The following is a 26,306-nucleotide window of genomic DNA, read 5'->3' as shown; positions in this document are numbered from 1 at the left end:
TCCCTATCTTAACTATAAAAGCCCTTACTCAAAATCGCTGCACCAGAATTTTAGTCACACAACATAAGAGAATGCTTCAAATTCCCTAGGTGATGGCTGAAGAACTAGTAATAATTAGATAAAAATACGGTCTTGCAATAACATTTATTTGTAACTGAAAAATAATCTACTGTTCAACAATAACATTGAATGGTATTTGTTTGAGCTAGATCACATTGGCAAACCTGCCTTAAATTCACAACCTTTTTGCATATATACAGCTGTTTAGTTGCTCAGCTGAAAGGATGAACAATGAAGGATATGCGCAAAGATGCATTTGGTTAAAAACAGTTACACAGCAGATATTTAACTGAAATAGCTCTTACATATATTCTATACACCATCTCTAAAAGAACCTGTATAGAAAGAAGGGATGCAAATTACCAGCTATACTTTTATCTCCATGTTTTACATGTTTTTTAACCATACGCACCTTCTAATCCAATATAGCTCCCATCAATAATCCACACGTACACACTCCCATGTGTCCCCTTGCCTGCCTCCTGGAGCTTCAAATTTAGGGAGCATGTGAACAGTTTCTGCCACTAAAAGTATCCATAGCTTCTGAAAGCAGGCACAAAAGACAGGCCTACCCTGTCCAAAGCAATGCTGGGTTTATGCATAGGGTGAGGATTATGCAGAGTAAAGGTGTTACTACTACACCAAGGTCGTATTTCTTACCTTCAGACACTTGGTTGTAGGACAGAAGATACTCTTGAGGGGGTCATTCAGAACTTTTCTTGTTCGTTTACCCTTTTTAAACCTCAGTACTCACACATAAAGAACTAAGTGTAAAAAGCTGGAGTCAACAGTGGTGCAACATGTTGCTTTCACATGCAATTTGTGCCTGACCTGAGGCTACATCATTTGGACAATGCAGTGCCAAATAAACATGGCAATTCATGATGAATTTTCCCATATGAACTAGTTTAAAGAAACTGCTTAGAACTTGTCTTACATTACGTCATTATACTATTCACTACAACTTTTATCACATTACTGAGGATGCCCAGATCCTCCCAAGAATCCAGCTCTCACACATAAAAGGCTATAATAATTTTTACATCACCAGTGCTTATCCATTTAACGGCAATATGAGCAGAGTCAAGCTCTGTCCTTCCAATACTACAATATTTTGCCCCCTTTTTTATTTAATCCCAGTGTAGAATGTTACCATTTTTGCAGCACTTTGACCAGTAATTGTGTCATCACTCCCGGTGAGTCTGTGGCATAATGTGTGATGAACAGACTAAACCACTGCATAAATACCCCTTTTTATCATGTATGGAAGGCCACTGTCAGGCAGATTGTTGGCCAGATGGATATACTGGGCACAACAAATATTAAGTCATTATGGGAGAATTGCTAACACATCTATCACTCAATATAGAGAACTGGAATGAAAACTGAATGTTTCTCACATTTTGTTTTCATGTCCACACTGTCTCTCCATCACGAATACTGAACTTAAATTTTTCATTGCATTTAATGCAAGTAAATGTATGAAAGTGATTTTGGAGACAAATACCTTTGACAATGTCTCTAATATTATGAATATAGAAACAATATAAAACCAAACTGGAGATCCGCTGCTCTCAAAATAAGTCTGTGACATGGACAGTCTCTGTGCCATGAAAAGTTTAGATGAAAGAATAAGGTGTTTTTAAATGAAGTCTCATTAATTTATATACTCAATATCCAAATACTCTGGTTATATCTTAACATATTAACATATATTGAACATAGAAGTAAATTACCTAAGCATATCTTTAGAAATATATAGGGCTCAGCAATCAGTGGTAGCCAAGACATTTTCAGCCTTACTCAGCACTTAAGAAAACCTGTAAGATGGAAGATTTCTCCCATGTTTCCTAGATCCTCAACGGGACAAACAGTGCTATGGTACTCCAGAAAATACAAACTACTGACTAATGGATCTAGGAATTATTATACTGAACAATTTACTGGATGAATGAACATCCAAATATCTGAGAATAACGCTGAACACAGAGATACTGCTAACACGACCTTCAAAGGAGGGTAAAAGCATGAGATTATTGCTTTGTCCTAAGAAGGATTGATGTATATAAAAATTAAGTTACCAACCCATGGCTGGCTGCTGACTCCAACTGAAATAACATATTTGCCCTGGGCTGCTCTGATAGTGCATTTTCCATATTGGATTATAAGAATCCCACCCATAAATTTATCTACATAAGCACTAGAAAAAAAAACAAAACAAAAAGAAAAATACTAGAAAAGAAAAACAACAAAACCCACTACCACACCACGAAACATGGGATTAAATTCTTAAATATTAATTAAAATCCTGTCTATCTAAGAAAATGTCATTCTTGAAAACACAGGAATAGGCAAGCTGGACTTTACTCACATCCTGTATCATACTAAGATGTATCAGGACAGCTGCTGAGTCTCTATACTCAGATTTCAAACTGTTCTTTCCTTAACAGTTGTTCAACCTTACTGAGGGCACTAGAACTGCATAGGCTTCCAAGAGGACAGTATTTGCAAACAAATATTCCCAGCCATCCCTTTGGCTGAGTCATCCTTTCCCATAAGTACTGCACAAACCAATTCTGACCACCAGAACAAATTAAGGTTTTAGTATTAGTATGTAGGAAAGCATATTAAGAGAATAGAAATGTAAGCGCTGGTGTTGCTTTGTTTTTAATTGAACCATAGTTTAGCTTAATTTCTGCTATTAAACTGAGATAAGAGAGTCAATTAGTTATCTTGAGGAAGGTAGCAGACAGCAAGTCTTTTGCAGAGTATGGTTTGGTGTTGCAAGTCCTAGTTCTATAATTACATTCAAAGTGCCTATGTATTTCTGAAAAAATCACTGCTCATTTTTGGTTTTTTTATTAGGTGTGTGAGGCAGAAATCAACAAAAGTCTCACAGATCTGAGCTCCTGTTAATACTTTTCTTCACTAAATTGAACTATGGGAAGCCAGGAACTTAATATGTAGAATAGAAAATTTTATCATAAGTGTAAAGATTCCACCACTCTCCAATCATGAATGGCGGGGAATTCTCAAGAACATCACTGGACAACTTGCAAATATAAAGGTTGTAACAAAGGTGATGTAATTTATTTTAGAATTATTAGCATTAGGTAGAGCACTTCCAAGGAAAATCAATTTGGCTGATCTCTGAAGAAGAAATCACATCTTAGAGACTAGAAAGTAGTAAAGGTAAAATGTAAGACAGGAAAATTTAAACTGTGTATGACTCCACACCCAGAACTAAAAGAAACAGTAAGAAGTGAAGAATAAGGTATCACAAACAGCACTTCAGTAAGAAAAAATCTCTATGTTTCTATCCATAAAGATATGTCCCTAAAAACTAAGTACAAACTTTGCTGCAGTTTCCAAGGGACAAAGAAGGGTACTACAGCATGACAGCTGACATATGGGAGAAGACAAAGAGCAAAAGCTAGGTTAGCTTCAATAAATGGTCCTCCCATGTGAAATACTTCACAAGGACTATTGATATTGACCTTAAATTATATATGTAGGACACCACAGCACCTTTTTTAGCGTTAGCACAGGGTCCAATTAGTTGTCCACGCACGGAAAACTAAAATTTTATGTCAGTCACCTTCTGTATAGCAGAACGTTTGTAGAAGTACATAGAACCTATATGGAGCACTGAAATACAGAGTTCATGCTTATCAGATTTCTTTTAGACTGTGTTACATTTTATCCACATCTGCAAGAGTAAATCTGCAAGAATGCTCTACTATCACAATGTCAGATTTTTGCTTTGAAGCAGTGGATAGAACACTGAAATCAACAAACGCTTGACTGTCTGGACCAATTAAAAAAATTACAGTAGCTTCCAACAAATCTGGCCTGTGGTCCAATCACTCAGTATCTCTCAGGATCATGATGCCTTTTAACTGGTGTCATTTTAATCTCATAACTGTAGTTATTACTGTAGTTATGTTGCTACCCTGATCCCTTGATAAAATATTTAATTGTGAAATTTCATGGGAAATGAAGAACTGAAACGTTTTGCATCTGAGTTACAGGAAAGACATCTATACCTTTGTTTCGTCACTCATTTTCCTACTACATGTAATTAACATACTACTAAATATAGCTTCTGAACACCAGGCCCAGTAAAAAAAAAAGAAATATCCTGGCAGTAGCAGCATAGAGGTTACCAGCTTTAAGGAGAAGTGCTCTACTTTGTTTTGCTTTGTTCTTAAATAATCCACTTCATAAAAATTATCAAGATCTGTAGTTCCTCATCATAATACTCTAAATATTACAAAAGAAATAAAAAGAAGCCATGCCTAGCATACCATTGTTTATGATACCACTCCTGATTAGTATTATTTGGTATGTGTGCTGGTAGCTTATTAGCATTTTTCTATCAATTTTTCCATCAGTAAGTTTTAACTAGCAGTGATTTTCCAGGCTTCCAATAACAATTTTATTTTCAAATTGCATCCTTTACTATACTAAAACAAGCAAACTGATATTGTCCTACAGTCTTCATTTGTCTTTTACTTATTCTGTGCAGCAATATAACAAAGTAGGTATTTCTTATTTATAATTTCTGTACGTTTTTGTTTCTTTTTTAAAACAGCTATAAAAATATAAACTTTGGCTTTCCTCCTAAGAAAATGCCTCTATTTCAGAAGCATCTTGCCTTTACATATTTTGTTTAGAGCAGAGTATGTATGCAATAATGTAAGCGAATGTTAAATCAGTCACCAAGTTAGACTACCAATACTAGGCATGTCAATTTAAAAAGCATTGAAAAGTGTTATAGTAACTGATACTTAGCTACTCTGGTCATAATTATTTGTAAATAAAAAACTTTTACAGGTACTGTATAAACCCTTAATTAGATATTTTGATTCTATTTCTGCATGCCATTCATTAATACTGAAATAACAGTATTTTAATAAACAGTTGAGTGGATATAACAAACAATAAATATACCTATCATTCCTATAAAACTTCTTATGTAAATAAATACTTCCCCCCACCCCATCTTTGCCTTGCTTGTCTCTGAAACAGAGTAAAAAATTCCCTTTTCTGGTCTAGCTCTTCAGTAGTATGCTTCAGCAGTCCAAAGTTTACACAGATTTTAGAATCTATTCCTCCTCCAAGATTTTTACCCAGAAGAAGTTGCAATTACATTACTGAAATAACTGGAAATAACAGCGCATGATAAACACAGATTTATATCAGATTTCTTTATCTGAAAAGCTGTAACATGAAATGTTTCTGGAACATCAGGAAAACAATTCCCATACATATCCAGCTTTTTATGAGCATCAATGAAATCTTCATATGATGTACTGAAGCATTTCAATCTTTTTTTAAACCACTTTTTCACACAGCTCCAATTTTCAAATATAACTATGACTTAAAGGTATAATGGGAGCCAGTTCCATATCAACACCATGAGTACACGATCTAGTGTGTAGTCTATTGTAATTAAGAGCAGTGATTCAATACCTATTGCTACTGGCCAGGTATCATAGCAACCTTGTGTCACTGACTACTGCTGTAAAACTGTTCAGCACCAGCAAGACTATGCTTCAGGAAAATCTACAATGGCACTACAGATTGTCAACATCTGTGGGGGCTGTTACAGGGAGAACAACAAAGAAATCTGCTTTAAAAACCCCTATGCTTCGAAAATTGACAGGGATACCACAGTAGCACTATGAAAAATAAAAAAATAAAGAGGAAGGAAAGACCATTTTTTTGCCATTTGTTACATAACTTATGCACCCACATCCTAATATCCATCCATATAAGCTGAGAGTTGAAATAATGCTGCATTACCACATTGTTTATGTATTTCCACAAAGCAGTCTTTTTCTTTCTTACTAAACACAAACATCATTCATCACCAACATTAGTCTGAAAATAAAACAGACCCACTTTTAAAATAATATTTAAACTTCCACAAATGAACTCTAGATAGTCTTGTATAAATCTGCAAAAAAAGAAAAAACAGGTTACTATGAACAGGAACCCAATATTGATTTTTCTGCGGTGCAGTAAAGCATCTCCATTCTATTTGGCTGCTGTCAAAGCCACTCTTTAACAGCTGGAGTCAAATTGCACTATTTACAGCAAGAGCCCTTGTCAAGTGGACCATAAGTATTCTAACAATACACTATTCAAATGGCACTTTGCCACACAAATTGCTGACTTGATGAATACCCTATGTCAATGACTAAGGCCAATATAAAAGTTTCATTTTTATGAGAGGTTTTACATTCACGTATTAAGTAAAGCTTCCTTGAAAAACTATTAGGCTATATATTTTTGGTCTTTTGACATTGAAAATAATTAAAATCTGTTTAAATATATCAAGAGGATTTGACAACATTAATATGGATCTTGTGTTAACTGCATTTGTCACACTCATCTGTTATTGGTACTCCCACTGGCACGTGCAGTACAATAAAAGAATTAAAATGGTCAAAACACCATGAAATCAAAGCATTCGGCTTTTGTATCTGTGATTTACATGATGACAAACGTTTTGAAAGAAAGCTTTTGAAGCTGGACTGTTGTGTGAGGATATTTTTCTGCTTTCTTCTTAGGATGGAGAAAAGAGACGGTTACTTTATAAATATTATTTTGCCTTAAATATAATATTAATGATAAAACCATGTAATATTAAACATTAAGAAAAAACGCTGAATCTTTCTTTCTATCTTCATGTGAATCAGCTCACAGTACAAAATAAGGATCACTCAAAAACATAATACCAACAGGACAGAACAGCTACCCCTTATTTTTTCTGTGACAAATCTTCTGAAGTTGAATTCTTTAAAAAGAGACTAAAATTGACAGCTTTAAAAAATAATTAACAATTTAGCATTATTTTAAATTTCTAATACACAATTTGCAAAAGCAGCAAAATGATAATAAAGTACTTATTGTATACATTCATACTAAAGCCTTCTGGGAATCTGAAAATTTTATGATAGTTTCACCTGTGTGATCATTATATGCTTTGTAATACGGTATGGGATGCTGGACTCTGATATGCACAGAACTTTCACTAATTTCATGAGACTGGATTTCAAAATGGTAAAAAACAATGACCCAGAAGAGTCAATACAGCACTTCCTGAAAAAAATGTTTCCTGAACAGGAACTAAGAAAATCAGCAGATTTTGTAACCAGCCTTCATTTCAGCAATAAGAAAACAGTGTTAAAGGAAGCATCAGAGCTCCATGCTCCTTTTGTGTAGCCTGCATTTGGACTTCTGGAATAGCATTAAAGGGACCTCCATTGTTATCGTCTTCTCAGATTTAGCTATACCCTATATATTTAGCCTCCAGCATCTCCCACACTAATCTATGGAACCTGCTGCAATGGGGATGGAGTTGGGAAGAAAAGCTAGATGTAACGGATGACAGATTTTTGATGAATGCAAAGTGGTTTCCTAAGAATAGAACTTCATTTGTCAGGAAATTAGACTAAAATAACAGGACTATAATGACAAAAAGATGAAATAAAAGATATTTTGACAGTCATAGGGAAGTCTAAGAGACACCGATAATATTCTCTCAATAAAAAGTTTTCATCTGATGACTTTTTCATCAAGTCCCAAATATGAAAGTTTAAACAAGAAAATGGAATATTTTACTGTGAAATCAGAGCAGCCAAGATGTTTGTCTGATGAAGTGCTATAAAATATTATTACAACTCCACTGTTGCCTATTGTGATATAAATCCCAAAGCATGTGAAACTTCACACATCAAAATTTACCAAAACCTATTTTCCCATATTCCATGATGAGCACATTTTCTTCCCAGCCACTTCGTAAAAGCCAAGCGATTTTTAATTTAACAGGTATGACCAAAACTACACTCCAAACACAACTATAACTTTTTCCGTTGTTCCTCTTAAAAAAGGCAAGAAGAAACTATTCTTTTTAATGAACAGTGAGATCAGATTCTGTGTCAATGGCCAGCTAGTGCACCATCTGCCCCACAACATGCTCAGCAGGATTACGCTCTAATAAGACTTTTCAGAAAATGGGATCAAACAGAACTTTAGAAATCAGACTAAGGTTACTAAAAGGTCAAAGATAAATATTAAGATTTAAACAATAATTAATATAAACTCAAAATTATATGTAAATTTGTGGAAAACAATGAAAAAAGACTAGAAAAGAAAATTGAAGAATGGGGACTTGGATTAAGCTATACTTTAACAGACACAACTTTGGAATATCCAGTATTTAATTGACCATAATTAATAAAGCCAGAAAAAGGCCTGAGACCATTCTGGAGGCTGTTTTCCACATGCAAGCTGAGGGAAAGCATTTTTTCATCTTTTTTTCATCCTTCAACTATTTCACAGACTTCGGTGACATTCCCATACTTGTGGGAAGATGTTTTTAATCTAAATTCAGGATTAAGGAACAGCGTAACTTTTTATTGCAGAGAACAGAAATCCCAAAACCCGTTAATTAGAAGGTAACAAACAAGAAAAAAACAAGAATGAGGCCCCATTCTTCAAGATACACTCGTATCAAGAGCTCACTGTATTTATCCATTCCTGAGGCACAAACAGGGTATTGTAAAAGTATATAATTATCTTCCAACCTGAATAAAGTAATATCCACCTAATTGAATTGAAAATTGTATTACATTTGATACAGTTTTAATACTTTGACTTTAGGAAATACAGGCTTTTTAAATATCTACATATAACTGGAAAATATAGGTGTATCTAGGCTACAAACAGAATTACTATTGCGTTTTTAACCTTCTCATAAGGTGCCTCTGTATTTGTTTTCTCAGCTTTAACAGCACATTAACACTTGTTTCAGCATGGTATTTCCTTCTGTTCTTTTTCAAAGCAAAGAGAAAGAGCACAACTTCCCCATCACTCACAATTATTTGGTTTAAGGACTTTTACCAGGAGGTTCTGAGGTTACTGCTAATAGGCGCAGTCATAAGCCAGAGGCATAAGGAAATAGGGTCTAACTACGGGTGCAAAGTCTCTGAGAAAATAATTCTGAGATGATCTACTGGTGACCTTGCATAAGGCACCCCCCCCACTCTTGCTCATTTGTTGCATGAAATAGGGTTAAAGATGTAAAACTGAGCCAGTCAGAACAAGCCTTTATAAACTTTAAAGCAAGCCCCCATACCACCTATACAGGACTACTTTCAGTGAAGGTGAAAAAGTAAAGAATTTGGATCACAGCTCATTGCTCTGGAGAAATGCTTTACTTTTCCTTCTTACCTTATCTGAAGATTTTTCTGTATGAGTGAGATCGTAAGAGACCATGCCATATTTATAAAAGCTAGAATGCTTGTATCCAGCATTTTTATTTCTTTTTGACTCCTGAGATACAGGAAGTAGAGCATCTGCCACCATGTATTCCGAATCTTCAATGGCACTAAGAATTGCTTTTGCCGTTTCACCTGTTTCATGTCTTTCCAGTGTGCCTAGAGAAACGAAAACAGAAAATGCATTTTTTTTTTTCAAGAAACTATACTAATTCAAATTTCAGTGTAAGTATCACAGCATTAACTTAGTACATTTCATGTGAGCAGATAAATCATGAAGAATTTACAGATCAATCAACTAATTCCTCATTTTATGGACCGTAAGAACATAATTTTACACAAGGGTCTATTCTACAGCATTATTACATTAAAAAACAGAACGTAATTTCTATAGAAATCACTACAGCAAATACCTTATTCACACAGGCATTGTGTATAATATGTTAAGTCAGATGCAATTTTCAAAAGGAGAAAAAGAAAGTCAAGACTACCACTTGCCCTAACTCTGTTCAAGAATCATTTGTTTTGTTTCCACAAAGCCCTCACAGAGCATCTGTATCATTAACAGTGTAAACAATAACACGCTTATGTAATATTTTAGTGCTGTCCTCTAGTGTTCTGGGTTACAAATAGCAAGGGAAAGCTCAATTTTTTCCTTCCATTCCTAAAAACATCGTTACCTCTCGCACTTTTTAAACAACGGAATATAGCACATGTATCATAGCGGTCTGATTCCTTTAACACTAGACAATCCGGTTCCTTTAACTGTTATACAGTTTAGTTATAATTTTATTTAGTAACAGTTTTAGTAACAGCACTTTATAACTGTCATTAAAGATATGCAAACTGAGCTTAAATGTACTTGAAATGAGCTCCTACTATACGCTACACATTTCCTATAGGAATTAAACTCATAAGAAATTGCTGAAACTGCATGTTTCCTATAAATATCAGAGATAAAAGACATGTGAAGGATTTTTAAAGTATTAAATATCTGCTGTAACGTGAAATGTTTTTTCCCTTAAGTTTGAATTCTTTGTAGCCTCAAGTAACACAACATGAATTTTCCCTTTCCTGCTACCAGAAAAAAATGTGTAACATTGAAGTTCTATCAGTAACACCTGCTAAAAATATTGGACTGGGATTGAGGGATCTCATACAGTGTTTGTGTGTATATGTGTATAAAAACTCTTCATCTGAAATTATTTCTTTGAAATTCATCCATTTCTGTTCACTGCAGTATCACCTCTGTTATTTACAGGGCCAAAAGTCCTTGAATTCAAAGCAATGCAACTGATTCTTTGTCCCCTACAATATCAATCGAATAACATAGATTAGTATAACATTGCACTGAAAAACTGAAGATCAATCCCAGTTGGTTTTAGTATGTAACTTTCTTTATCCCTCCCCAGGATTTGGAGCTACTGTCAGGTATCATCACAGAACTGAATAGTTACTGCAAGGAAAGCTAGTTGCCCGAAGATTTTTACAGTTGGAATATCTACAAATACTTCAAAACAAACCTTGCTACAATGCTCCCAACATTGCAATGTTTCAATAGTTCAAACACAGAGACTATTAATAGAAGCCTACAAGGAAGGATTATACAATTCATAGTAGACATAAGCAAACACACATACTTAAAAGAATGAAAAGTGTTTGCAGCATTACACTTAGAAATAACAGTCACAATAAGTCACTCAGCTAATATTACTTTAGCATCTTTATATACGCAATGTAGTCTTTCAAGCTGTAAGTATATCCTGTTTCATCACAGAACCCCCTCTATCATACACAGCAAAAGATGAACAAAAATCACTAAAAAAAGTAGCTGTTCTCCCTTATTAACTGTGAAGGAATAAGCTTTCCCTACTACCTTCTGCAGTAGTTCCATTATACAAAGAACACTTATATGTGTATACATATACATATAGATACACATACATATCTATCCTTGTTTTCTGTATCACTTGGTCTGTGTAATTCATTACCAGGAATACTGAAGTGCTTCAGAAAGACTATTATCATAACATCCTTGTGAAATTACCGTGTATCATTTTTATGGACAAGTATTAAAGGCAAATATTATACTAAATTTTTAATCAATCCAAGAATTTTGAGGGCATGGCATTAAATTTCAAAGTCCTGATTACATATTTTTTAGCATTAGACAGAACTTGAAAACAGGTTTTGCTAGCTTTAGATGCACCCATATGTGCACACCACCAGTCATACCCTTAGAGCCAGACTGTTATGTGGAAGATTACGTGAAAAATTCTTGTATATACAGAATAGAATACAATAATTTAGGCTATCATACTACAGTAGCAAAAGAGGATAAGATCATGTTTCTGTCACAAATCAAGATATGAGTTGCCTGACTTTTCATCCTCCTATAAATGTATATATACTCAGGGAAAAAAAAATAAATATTTAAGGCTTGCATTATTGTCTATATAACAGAGCTTATTCCCTGGAAATAGCTTCAGAGCCAAATTTACAACTTCTGGTTGAACAAAAGATTTTTAGTCTAAAGGAAAAGAAACAAACCAGAAGTGGTAAAAGTCACAGAAAAGGGGGACAGAAGCATTTTGCCTTTGAAGACCATGGCCTGAATGACATAAAGAGGCAGTCTTGATGTACGTGAAAGTAAACTGATATTTTATACTTTACACGTGCACACATGTATCATTTCAAAATGCTGATAGATGTGCTTCTACATATTCTAGTCTTATGGATGCAAACAGAAACAACTGTGCATGTGTTACTGAACATTTCTGCTACCTACTGAACTCTTTTCTAAGTGTCAGCATTGGAATCATGCTCGTAGGAAGTGTAACATTTTCCATGTGTCGTTTGGAGAAGAGAAAATTAACTACTTAATAATACAAAAAAAAAATCCCTTCTGCATTCACACTGGGCAAGAGATGGGACTCAACCTCTCACATGGAGGCACAATATTTACTATTTCTGGTTTTTAATTTTTAAGCACATTTATAGGCAGAAAACAATGCCCTGGACAACCAGCGTAGTTTCTTACTAACAGAAGTCTGTGATATCTTAAAATCAATTTCAGAAACTTATGAGTTCCATCTTAAATTATTTATATATCATCCACAGCAGCTATCTAAACTCTCTCACAAGTAGTACCTTCTACAAAATGGTTCCTTTATAAAGCATGGTTGCTTGCACATACATCTTAATCATGGATCTCTGTATATGTGAGTAGACATATGTACAGATTTGTGTACATAGAGCTTCAATAAAAGGGCACAAAGGGCATAGGGAAATGGGTGTGATGGAAAGGGGTGGATATTACGAAGTCTTTGTTATCCAGTGTACTCTACACTTCTGAAGAGCCCAAAATACTCATTTCCAAAGCGAGTAGATGGCAGAGACAAAAATAGGTATCTGTATTCTGTGATTCCTAAATACATATTTGAAAGAAACAGGGAGGGAGAGGGGAATGTGTGTATGTGACAGTGACATTCTGATCAAACAGTTAAAGCAATACTGGAGCAGGGTGGTTATTATTCCAGGAAGTTAACTGTCAGGAACATTGTATCTGATATTAAAGAAAACAAAAATAAAGGAGTAAGAAAAGGCAAAGCCTGTATGTGGGAATACAGGACAGAGGACAGAAATAAAGAGAACTCTAACACCTGAAGTATTTTAAACACAAACGCACCCAAAAGCTTTTGATTGGAGAGCATGTCTAACAATGAATGAAAGGGAAAATGTAGGGTTTTCTACATAGCAGCAACACCACTGCTATGACCCCCTACTATACATACAAAATACAGGAAAAGAAAGTCTTTATCTCTCTAAAGCTGTGACCATGGCAACCAAGTCTCAGGAACAGACAAGAGTGGAGTATTTTACTCTCCTGGGCAGCTTTGGACCACCAGATGCGACTGGCTAGAGACTGTTAAAACATCTTATTCTTCTAGACCAAATACTACAAATTGTGTCTCTTGGTGTTATAACTGTCCACACAGTTCTCTGGGTTCTGCTCTTACTGGATGATGTATTTTTACTGAGGAGGTCACACATATTATCCTGCCTCAAGACGAGGTATTCACTGATATCACATGACCTGTCATATCATCAGGCTCCAGTGCTTTCTGTTTGCTGTCACAGCTAAAGTATTGAAAATCCTCAGCATTGCAGTACTGCTGTGACCTAGTAACTCAGCTGAATCTTGCAGCATAACAGTGATCTGTGAATGAAAAATGGTTTCAGAATTGATTTTATTTGAAAAGAGTATGCGGTCAAGAACAAATCCTTTTCTTTAATAGTGGCAAAAGAAAAAAAATAAAAATAACCTTTTAGAACAAGTATCCTCTGCAATATCATTTTAGTTTCTGTCAAGATCTCCCTTTCCATAAATACACATTTCATCTGAAAAGAAATTCCCACCCACTTTCTTCTATGCTGCTGGAATCAGGCAAACAGTTCCTTACTGGAAGAGGCTTGAATTTCACAGGTCTACCACCTTGCTCCAAGACAGCTGTCAAGCATTTCACTTGAAATAGTTCCCCGAACTGCTAGTGCCTACCACTCTAGTATCAAATGGCCCAGAGCAAGTGGAACAAACATTGCATTAAGTAAGCATGTATATTTCCAAGCAACATCCAGACAAAAATAACTACATTCTATCAAATAGAAATAGGAGAGATCAAACAAACACCGGCCTATTAAAATCTAATAATCTTTAAAGGAATATTTTACATACAGGGATAGATTAACAAAGGAGATGCCCTGTGACTATAGCACTGTATAGAGGAGCAAGTAGAATGTCTTGGGAGACCATCCCTGATGTTTTCTTTGCATTTGAAAGATGTCAGTCTTGTCCAACTGCTGTGCATTACAGACATTCTTCAGAATATACATTTTCAAAAAAACTACTGTCAAGATATCGTTTAGCTAAAGATGGCTGTGAAGAGCGCCACAAACTACCAGGATCTTATATATAATGCAGTCTTACATATGCAGGTAAAAAGAGCAGTTCTCCAATTCAGCCAAGTCCTCATCTTGGGATTTCTGCTACAGACACAATAAGCTAGGAAAAAAGACATTAGAACTCCCCTGTTGTCTCCCTGACTGCATTTAAGCTATTCTAAACAACAAAGGACAATAATTCTGTATTAGGAATTGTTGAAATACATTAAATCTGCTAAACTGGGCTGAATGGAAGAGCTTACAAGAGATGTGAGCAGTTTCTGCCTATTTCTTTATTATCACCTGAAACATGGACTGTGGATGAGAATCTTGCCCTTAATGGCTGGAATGAAAACCCTCCCTCATACAAGCTCTTCTTACCATGTCAATCTTCCCCATTTCCACTTTTTTTTGTTTTGATTTGTTTTTTTTTGGTTTGGTTTTGGTTTTTTTTGTTTGTTTGTTTGATGGTTGTTTTAAATATATATAATCTTACTTCATTATTAATAACACAATAATGGAGATCAACTATCAGCTGTAAGAGACACATCCTTTCTAACAGATATACAGCTACGTTCCATACATGTTCCAGCTAGTATAAAGTACATAACAGTATGTGTGCACATACGCATATGAAGATACCTGACTCCTCTCAGTATAAGGGTATGTCCCTAGCTTCTACAGACTAGGCAAGAGATGACACTGCTTTTTCTTTCTGAGACAGACTTTTCCAAGCTCCACTACCCTTTATTATTCTACATCAATAAGTAGTTACTGAACAATGACTCAAATTTAGAGAACTATAAAATATTCAAGTGCAAGCTACAGACTGAACTGAGGTTTACATGTATAAAATATAAGATGCTATATAAAAGACAAAACATTTGTCAGCCTTCAGATAAAACTTAACTAATTAAAACAAAAAGCTCAAACAGTTTCTGAAGCATATATATATTCATGCTTGAGACTTCTCATTCGCATTGTCAAAACATGCTAGCCAATGTTTCTTCATCCTTCACATCTTTTAGAAAGTGATTTAGGAGACAGTAGATGAACAGAGAAACTACAGTAAATGGGTAACTTTCTATCTGTCAGGTTATTTCATCATATATGTTACTTTGAACATACCTTGAATCTCTTTACAGAGCTGCTTGCTTAGAGAAAGATTGTCTAAACCAGAAATAGTTTAATGTTGCATTGTATTACTTGTTTAAAGTTACAGTTACTCTTGGTCCAAGAAGTTATCTTGTCTCAGTTCAGTACTCCACAGTCGGCTTAACTCACTCCCTGCAGGTTTTCTCTTTCTCCAAGGATGCTTCTTAAGCATGAAGGTGGAGGGGAGGAGAGAAATCAAGATCTTAACCCATGTGGTGTCTGCCCTGACTATTAATGTTGACAGTCAGACCATGACCTAAGAACAGAAGAGCTAAATCACTAGAGCCTTTTTCCAAATACGAAAAGCTCCCTTCAGGGGAGTTACAAGCCTTTCAGTCTTCAATTAACTCCTCCTAGTAATGCAACATGGTATTTAGTATTTGAGCCATAGTTTTGTAAAGGGCTATTCTTCATAGTTTCACAAGGGATGATGAAATCAGGTGCAATGTAAATGTTTAAGAGATTATTATTAGGAATATCAAACAAGACCTGTTTGTCCTAAAAGGAGACAGGAGTATTCACAAAAGCCTTGCTTTCCAAAACTATATTTTATAAATTCTAAAATGAAGGAAAGTTATCACACGGGTGTGAATTGAGTACATGTAGAATTTGTGAGAATTTGTGGACGGGGGTATCAGACCCTACAGGCAAACTTCATTAGCCAGGAGAAAGTGAATCATAGAATCATAGAATAGTTAGGGTTGGAAAGGACCTTAAGATCATCAAGGTCCAACCCCCCTGCCATGACAGGGACACCTCACACTAAAACATATCACCCAAGGCTTCGTCCAACCTGGTCTTGAACACTGCCAAGGATGGAGCATTCACAATCTCTCTGGGCAACCCATTCCAGTGCCTCACCAACCTAACAGGAAAGAATTTCCTCCTTATATCCAATCTAAACTTCCCCTGTTTAAGCTTGAAACCATTACCCCTTGTCCTGTCTCTACAGTGCCTAATGAAGAGTCCCTCCCCAGGATCCCTGTAGGCCCCCTTCAGATAAACAGCCTGGGAATAAATGACATGGAAAAATAAACAAAACCAAAACAAAAACCACAAAAAAAAAGCATGCAGTGAGTTTCACAGAAGACTTCCCAGATGTAGTTCCCAAAGACCCTAAAACAGAGTTATACATCAGTCCAGATCTTTAGGCTACACAGTATTTATCATAACCAGAAAGGAAGTGACTCCTATGACTTTGACCCTAGCAACACCACAGCCTTCAGCATATGAACTGCAACCACAGAATTCATCAACTAGGCCACTCTCAAGTCTAATTCTGACCAATGACCTGAAGAGAAAAAGAGAAAATGATGGAGACACAGAGGGAGAAAAAGGGAAAATGAGGAAAGATATCGGAAGAGACTGTAAATGACCAAAGTTTGCAAGGATAAAACCATCACAGGAGTGTAATTATTGTTGCTTTTACAATAATCTAGGCATAAATCCATAGCAAAATAATGACCGTGTTTACAAGTTCTGTTTTTAGAGAGCTGATACTCAAACACTGAAACTATTAGAACCAAGTTCTAAGAGTTTCATTAAAACTGTACAACTTATTTCCTCACAGCCACCTGATGAAACCTAACCCTTAGTTATCTACATAGTTCAAGCACTAATTTCTTGGATATGAGAAAAAAAAAAAGGTCAGACTAAATGAAGGTCTACTTAAAAAAGCAAACAGAAACCCAGCCACACACAACCCCACGCCTTGTGTGATACTTGCATAGATTTTATGAGAGATTTAGAAGACTTATTGTCAACATTAATTACAAGAATATTGGAGCACGCATAACTACATACAAATTATCTTTTAACAGTGTCTGAAAGTGTTCCAGCATTTCTGACCATCAAAATGATCAAAGGTTTGATCTATTACACCACAATTGGTCATTTCATTTTCTCCACAGAAAGAATGATTCTGAAAACAGAAGAGCTTTTACATAACAGGTCAAATTATTCAATGTGGCATTAACATAATGAGAAATATTTTCAGGGTATTTCCAAACTTGTTCATTTGTTTCATACAGGTTTCTTTTGTAACAGAAGGGATCATACAGATTGGTTTGACTAATGCTAGGCACTGCATATTTTATAAGGGGTGCCAATCTTACTAAAAGCATGTTTGAATTTACTGATACCTGTGTAGTTTTTAAATGCTTGAGCTCAAGTTTTCTATGCTTGGCTTCCACCTTAAGGTGGTGGGATTTTTTGTTTCTCAGCAAGTGTTTCAAATCATTTATCATTCAGGTTTAAGTCATGAAAGCACACAGGTGTTTCATAAAATCTTCATACCTTGAAGTATGGAATCAAAGCTGAACATCCCACTTCTGTGAAATGCACTGTCAATGCTGAAGTCTAGTTTTCACTACAGTGACAATTTTAATTGAAGCACCATTACTTTTTTTGTTTGGTCAAACAAAGCCTATACAGAATACATCCCACATGCTGACATACACAGAATCAATCTTATTTCAGTCAATGAAAGTGACAGTCTTTCATTTACCTCTATTAAAAAAGCAAGGGTTTTTAATACGTTTAAAACACATGTAGGAAATTATGTATAAGAATCAACAACATGTTAAGTTTGCAAAGAGAGGTAGTAATAGCAAAGAAAAACTTAGGTAGCAGGCCCTTCTATGCAAGTGTCTGGTACACTGTACACATTAAAACACTTTTTAATATTATGGAACACCTAGAACATCCTAAGAATTATTCTATGGAAAGCACTGCCATTTGTAGGATTCCTGCTTTGTCTGGGTGCAGAAGTTAGAAACCAAAACAACTGTGATGCTTCTGCACTTAGCAGGAAAATGGCAGAAATATTGTTACTATGCACCCAAATAATGCGATACCCAACACGGCAAAACACAAGAAAAATATATTCAAAAAAGGATACAATTAGAGCACAAGTAGGGAAAACAATACACATTAAACAGTGAGGATAAAGCAATATTACAGATATTTAGTAATTTTTCTCAGGAGTTCAGAGGTACATGGAAAGAAAACTAAATGCAGAAGTACACAAATCTATTTTGTGCAATTAGATTTGCACAAATGATCTTTACATCTTTTGAGCTATTTAAAGGTTAAATGTCTTTTCCTTCCTACGTGTACAGTTACACACTTTCCTTTGACAATTTGTTTTAATCTTTGTCATCTACAGCAATTCAATTTTATGTAGAAAATTTTAGTTGTCCTTTATTTTTTATTCCATGTCCTGTATGTAATTAATTGGCACAGAATGCTACCAAGTAGCTAAGGATCCACAAACAATTTGGAGGAGAGGACAGTCACTGAATAAAAGAGCAACCAAGCAGGTACTATACTTAAGCTTTATATTCAAATGCCTTATGAATTTTATTTCCCAGCAATGCACATTTCAAGCAGGTACAGTAAAATCACCACTGCCATTAACTGAAACACAGATTAAGTGCTAAAAATCACTATGATCACCACAGCTCTTGCATAGCTAGGAAGCACAATGTGGAAAAAAAAAAAACAGTACTGAATTGGAAAATTATATATAAATAATTTAAGCATTTTGTAAAAATCTGTTAGACATTTTCAATCAAAAATTAATGGAGTTCCTTGTTTCTGAAGGACTGGAGCCTTCAAGAGTATTCAGTACTTTTGCAAAATTAATAAATCAGGTTTTGTGTATTAAAAAAAAATAAATAAAAAATGCCCTTTTGTATGAGAAAAGCAAGACCCCCTAGGCTTGGGGTTTCAAATATGACACAGTTTTTTGAACTTCGGTTTTAGAACTCACAAACCATTTTTTAAAAACAGCTTCTACACAGTTATTGAAAAATTATAATGGCAGTAGTACAATAACACGTGAAAGAAAGCACCTTTACTGATCCACTTAAAAGGATCATAAAAAGTTTCCTGCATTTTGGACACGGGTCCTTTGTCACATGGAGTACTGTTTAGGCTGGCACTATGAATGCAAGTGAGTGGTATCTGCACTTGACTTTATTCCAATACATCATATTAACAATAACAGTAGCGACAGTGTCATAGACAACAATGCAATAAGACAATCCCCAGTGTATTCAGATAAACAGCCTGGAAGATGATAAAGCCACCACATCTTCTCAAAAGGACTGTAAGCATACACTTATTTTTGACTATACAGGAGATCTGACGTCAGCAGAAATACTCTTCAGGCATATGTTTCAAGGGGGCTTTAGTGTTGCAGCTAGCATCAAGATGCAAGAAAGTTATCAAATTTGCACTCCCTGGTCGAGTATGAAAAATATCACATGGCAATGTAAAGTTAAACATGTCTTATGATAATGAACAGGAAGTTCTATTAAATGATGTTATTATATTTTTAAACTCACACTAAGCATGTTGTAAAACAATAAAACAGAACGAGACTTGCAAAGCAATAGAAACAACAGGAAATTAGTAGACAATTCATTGTCTACAAGTATGATGAACTTCACAGAATGAAGTTATATTAAGCTAGTACTAATTGAAAGGCTAAATCTACCTCTGATAAATGGAGATTGCTATCTCTGAGCGAGGAAGATTGCTCTTTAAATTCTACCCATTCCTTCCTTGCTCTGAATACATATTAGCAACGTGGCTCTGTAGACATGCTACCATATGTTGTATACTGCAAGTAAAAAAGCACTGATCCTTTTATTACTACATATTATCATACTGATATTTACCCTTTTAAAAAAAAGTGAAGAGACCAACTGTTTAGGAAAATGTAAAAGCAATACAGGTAACTATTTCCTTATTGAAGTGGATTTCAAGTGGTGGCTATTGGAAAAAATATTCTGCACTTTAATTAGAATAAAATTTGTTATTGATTTTCGTATTTGTCTTCTAGCACACATAAGTTTGGAGCATATCCTGTACACATGCTATGTTAATATTCCAAATGTATTATTAGATCAATATTTGTCATGGAAAGATATTCTACTATAATGGAAAGTTATAATGGAAAGTTGCCCTATCAGCATATTAAAATTTAGGTAAATGCACTAAACTACACAATTAGTTCATGGCTTCTGTTGTGGCTTGTTGTTTTTTTACAACACTACCCCCCATGCACGTGTAATAATGACATTTGAACTTAGAATAATTTCTTTGTTCCAAAGGACTACAAGGATGAGACTGAATTTATCTTATTCTAGACCTATAAAAGCAGCAGGGAGCAAGTTATGCCCCCCTCCCTCCTCCTCCTCCTTTAGACTTCCCTTGTAGTACGTGGGGAAAAAGACTTTTACTTATTCCTATTTCCTTCTGTTCATTATAAAACCAACATGAGCGACTAGCTCATAGATAGAGGACTTAAGTATAAATAGAGTTCTTAAGTATAGATAGAAATCTCAAGCTAGATAAATTTCATTTGAAGTCAACTGCACTCATGGTATTCAACACATTTCAGCATAAACTATGCTGAAATGCCTATTTATTTGGACTAAAGGCAGCCCACAAATCTCTGGTAACCTCCCATTCACTATGTAAAATAAGGTATCTTTGGCAGTCTCATGAACAGAGGGTACAACACATTCTACATGAAGAAGTACTAGTTTGCATTTTAATCTGCGTGACAACATTCCTCCCACAACAAAGTATAATAAAAGCTATTATGAAAGCCTTCTAAAAGACATATTTATAAAACCTCAGAATGTTTTCTGAAAAAGTACATCAGCCTCTGTCACAGGAAATTGGACAATGAACTGTTCTGTACAATGGAGTCTTTTATCTGCTTAAGGGGCCTGCTTCTTAATTACCTGATGGAAGAACAGTTTTGAAGCTAAACTGGTATAACTGAGAGGCAGTCATAGGTACTAGATGCCCCTAAACTTTTGTCAAGTCTTCTGTCAAATTCAACAGAATTATTGGCCACTCTACACCAGTGTAAATATTGAAATATTAATGCAAATTCTTGAACCCACAGCCTGAAGTTACGCACAGACTGGCTGTTCTCCCAGTTATCCATTAACTCCAGTACAGTAACGCTGTTCAGATTTATTTTTATTTTTAACTGCAAACGTGATACAAGTCTGACAAAATCAGGTCCTCCCCTTTCACTTAAAGAGGCAAAGCTTCAGTCATGAAGCTAACTGCACAGCAAGAAATAAAACAAACACTTTTTAACTACAGAAACAACAAAAGTTTATATTATGTCCATTTGCATAATAGAATCCAAGCACAGGGCTACCACTACTCTTCACCCTAGTTAACAGTTAGGGAATACACTTGCAGGCATAAGCATGTGGTACTATGCACAGCTGCCTGTTCACTTGCCAACAGATGAAAATCATGATGAAAGGCTGCTGTGTTTCTGGAGAGGTTTGTCTGTAATGCTGTGTACAGCTTTCCCATATAGCTGAACAATACTTCAGTGACACTTGGGCAGAGAAGGTATCTACATAGCTCTTGATCTGGGTCAGGCCAATTTCAAGGATCAACGCCATGACCTCTTGTGTTCTCCTGCAATACAGATATAATTCAACATTAAACCAACTATGCTACATCCTAGTAGGCTTTCCCAGGTATTCACCCTAGATGGCACCTTTTAGTCAGCAATACCTAACTGAAATAAAAAATAAAAAAATCTGTTAATTGCTAATGTAGCAAATAACTGCATCCTTTCTTGTGTTACAGCTGTTTTCCTTCAGAGGTGGTGATTGTAACTCTTATTCCTGTTTGATACTAGTAAAAGAAGATATACAAACAGCAAGTAAAACCCACACTTTTAACTATCTGCCCCCTTTCTGAGAATGCAACAGATACGAACAGTGGCATCAATTTTACTTCCTCTAACTTTGAAATAGACAGCATTTTTACATATGACAGTTACAATACACCCTAATTTTTGTCTCTGTGGTACCATTCCAATCCTACGCTATTAAATTTCACTGATGTAGAAAGAATTCACTATACTTTAGCACAAAGTTATCCAGCTGTACTAAATAAAATTGCATTAAAGATGTAATTCTGCTCCAAGCCCTCCTTTGGGCTGCCTTGGGCATTGTATGGTGATAGAAGCTATTAGTTCTTATGCTGTTGAGTGCAAGAATTTGCATCTCTATAGAATTAATGAGTCAAAATCATTTTTCATATTGTTAAGCACATGCAGCAGCACTGAATTTACTCCACAGTACTTACTGTCTGGAAATCTAGGAAAGAAATTGTTTAACTGAAGAACCCCACTGCACCAAAATGTGCAATGTATCCCCATTGTCAGGGGTTAATTCAAAGCCACCACATACAGAACTGCCTTTTCTACACAGACAGCTCTTTATATCAACAACCAAAAGTTTCAGTTTGAAGATGACAGAGTGAATTATTTAGCAATTATTTATTAGCTCCAGAAGTCTGGAATACTTGTAACCTGTCAGCACCATTTCTAATTAGTATTACACATTCCTGAAGTAATAATAAAAGGCTGAACAAGTAAAAAGCTGAGAACTTGCACAGTTGGCCTTTTTTTAGATGTGGGATATATTTTAACCTTCCAAATTTTTACCAGAATACACACTTTACACAAAATATCTAGACCAAAGAAAAAGATATTATGTTTATCTTAAAATTGTGAAAGTACAAGACACAAGCCCCCTTAGTGCACAATACAAGCACAATTCTGTTGTGCATCCTCCTGCAAGCACTACTGCACAAGTCCTACTAAAGGTATGCCTTGATAAGAAGTAGTGTTTCTTCATGCTGCCCCTACAGCTCTAGAAATAAGCTTTGTTACTAATTCAACACAAATTTATTTTTTGTGATATGATGAATTAAATTATACTCTCTCATATCATTAGCATAGGTCTTCTGGCTTGAAGGTTGGGTGGGGGTTTTCAGTTTGTTGTTTTTTTTTAAGGATATAAAGTGTTGGATTGACATTCTATGTGGTCTGAGTCCCTTTATAATCCAATGTCTTTTCAAAAGGCACATGAAGACTTGCCACCTTGTGAACTTTAACCTTAACTGACATCACAGGAGCACCCAAGGAGCTGTTGCACTGTACCCTACAAATATAACAATAGCACAGACTATGAGGAATCCATGGCAAATATATTGTAAAAGTATGTATGAAAAATAATCATTACATGCTCAAGTTTGTTTTAAAGCTTTAGTATCTCATCTATTTCCTTTCTTAAAGTGATTAAGTTCTGATAGTAACTGAGGAAAATCATTTTCAAATTATAGCTATGACAACAGATTTATAAGGAAACAAAAAATTCTGTTTGTTCCTTATTACACTTCTGTGCTCAATTTTATTGCAGAGTTTCAAACACATGCTAATCCTTTGGTCAAAAATTACTCCACTAGAAATGCTAACTAATGTGTAAGTACAATCACCTTCAAGGATGCCTCACTCTCAAATTGATCTGTACTTAGGAAACAGCCTACCTACTGTTACATGTTTTTGAGAAGTATCCCTTTTAGCTGTGACATAAAAGAAAACATCTGATATCAAGGTTACCCACAACTAAATTTCTCAACTGTTTTCAACATCAGTTTTAAAAGAGCAATGAAGGTGTAGACAGAACAGCCGAAAACCTGTGGCATCCTTACAAGCTTCTCCATAAAACTGTGTGTATTTGTTAATGATTGCTGAACATTCAAATGCCTGCTCTCGTTTCCCTTAGTTACAACAGGAATCTAGTATAATATCTTTCCATCCTACCTTTAATAGTTTACCACTAGTAAAGGTGACTTTCTGGCGATTGTTACAGAAAAAGCAGGTAGACAATCAAATTAATTTCACATTTTTGCTTTTTGGTAAAGGGGCAGATAAATAGTATACATAGCAGAGATAATATATAGCATATAAAGGGGCAGACATAACAGTATAACAGCTTATACTGTTAACAGAAATACTATTTGCATAGAAAAAGTGCGTGCTGCCATTACAGAGGGGTAAATAATCATGGATCTCATAATAGCTTCAGGTACAGAAAAGAACACATTGGAGAGGAGGCATTCTTCCTTTAGAGGAATGAGAAAAGAGGAGAGGAAAGTAACAGTTTGTAATCTTGCAAATAGGCTGAAGGAGACTAGTAAAATGAAGGGATTAAAGTAACAACAGGACAGGAAGAAAGATCCCAAGACAGTATTGTTCCACAAATCCTCCAAAAAGAGGACTGAGCAGAAGGGTAGAATCCATTCCCCCTCCTGACCGGAGAAAATGAACAGAAAACATCATGCAACTAGATACATACCAGAACACACATAAGAAGGATGACAAATATTTATCAGAAAACACAATTCAAAGCTATGCAGGAAGCAACAGCAAATAAAAGCAGGATAACAAGTTTAGAGTACCCTAACTCAAAGTCTAATGTTAACTTTTGAAAATTTTACCTTGTACTGTTTTTCCCAGCACTGCAACTAAAGCTAAAATTCTAAGCAAAGCCATCATATAGTCACTCAGCAACAGTAAGACACCAAAGAAAAACAAAAACAACACTGCATACAACAGTCACACCTTCCCTTCTGTGTTTTTCAACAGAGATGAAAAGAATTTTTAAATCTTAAAATGCAATGCAAAAATGAGAACTTCATATTACTAGCTCTAAAAAAAAAAAAAATCACACAGTATAAATCCACTTTTTTTTAACTTACTATAATTGTTAGTTCAATTTCATTTTATTCTAAACCTTTTTATTTAAAGCAGCAATTCAGTACATTTGAGGAAAAAATAAGCACCAGAAGGCATTTCCTATGCCAGCTTAAAAATATTAAATAGCCTACTAACACAACACACTTGTAATTTATGCTGAACTCATTTTGCAAAGTCCTTCATTAAATACAGATATATTGTACTTTAAGCTTTGGTCTTTTAAAAATTAGGTTTGTATAACACCACATGACAAACAAAACTTCAGGAAAGTAAACAAAAAATCCCTCTGTGTTTTCACCTGTTTCAATTTCCCAAATATAAACCGAATCGTCCTCACATCCAACAATTAGCAGATTTTCAACAGGGTCAAATTTTATCTTCTTCACAGGAAACAGGTGCTTTCTGGCATGTAAGAGACATACTCTCTTCTGAAGGTGTAGAATTGCTACAGAGTGATCACTGCACACACAACACACTATACCATGGTCTTTTAACTGCAAAATAGAAAGAACTTCAGTTTCAATACTAACCAGTCACAACCACATCATTTTAACCAGCCTCATACAAGTTGCCCAGTGATTTCTTTCCCAGTACATACTCATTTTAGAAAATGTTTTATTTCAGCCTGTATCTCCAATTTGTTTTTACCAGGCTAAATGTACAACTGATCTCCTGACATGAAAACATACAATCTCCCCTGTTTTTTCAATTAAAAAAACAAATTAAAACACTTGATTAATAATACTTTGCCTATCAAAGCAGCGATTATATAAGCAAATATACAGCAGCAGTTCTAGAGAAAAAGGTATTAAAAAGTTACCTTTAACCAAACTGCTGTTCACGTAACAAAATTGTGTCAGGTCTTATGACACAAAAGCCAACAGTAATGTATTTCTAATGAAAAATAGGGTATGCTACACCACATGGATCTGATTCCGAAAAGCCTTCCTTTCCGTACCTGTAAGTAATTTTTGGTGACACACAAAGGAATTCACCCTATGGAAAGATTCATCCCCGTAAAGAAAATTGAAGCACTGCCCAAGCAGGCATTAAATCCAGCCTAGTTTTCAGAAAAAAAAGGCTAAAGGAAGCCTTACAAATATTAAGAAATTACGCCATTGCAAAACATCTCATGGACTATTTAATATCGGTATGTAAGTGAACTCTGAGTCAACCTTAAGTATCAAATATGATTTCACAGGCTTTCTGAGAGGAAAAAGATGAAATCCCTATCCCATGGAATACAACGGGGACAGGATTCA

General features: G+C 35.2%; 1 protein-coding gene across 5 annotated transcripts in view; it reads right to left on the bottom strand.

The window, feature by feature from the left end:
- Positions 1-26,306, bottom strand: part of WDR72 (WD repeat domain 72) — a 112,694-nt gene that overhangs the window by 61,009 nt on the left and 25,379 nt on the right. For all 5 annotated transcript variants that reach the window (XM_062628122.1, XM_062628112.1, XM_062628142.1 and 2 more), the window contains 2 exons: positions 25,343-25,538; positions 9,304-9,509 (listed from right to left, as the gene is read on the bottom strand). In XM_062628122.1, the coding sequence (XP_062484106.1) occupies positions 9,304-9,509; positions 25,343-25,538 (402 nt within the window). The remainder of the gene's footprint in view (positions 1-9,303; positions 9,510-25,342; positions 25,539-26,306) is intronic.

The sequence above is a fragment of the Pezoporus occidentalis genome, unplaced genomic scaffold (assembly GCF_034315485.1).
Source record: "Pezoporus occidentalis ecotype Australia unplaced genomic scaffold, CSIRO_AGI_Poc_V1 ctg11, whole genome shotgun sequence".
Taxonomy (NCBI): Eukaryota; Metazoa; Chordata; class Aves; order Psittaciformes; family Psittacidae; genus Pezoporus; species Pezoporus occidentalis.
Note: the sequence above shows the minus strand (reverse complement) of the source record. Positions and strands in the feature narration are given on the sequence as shown.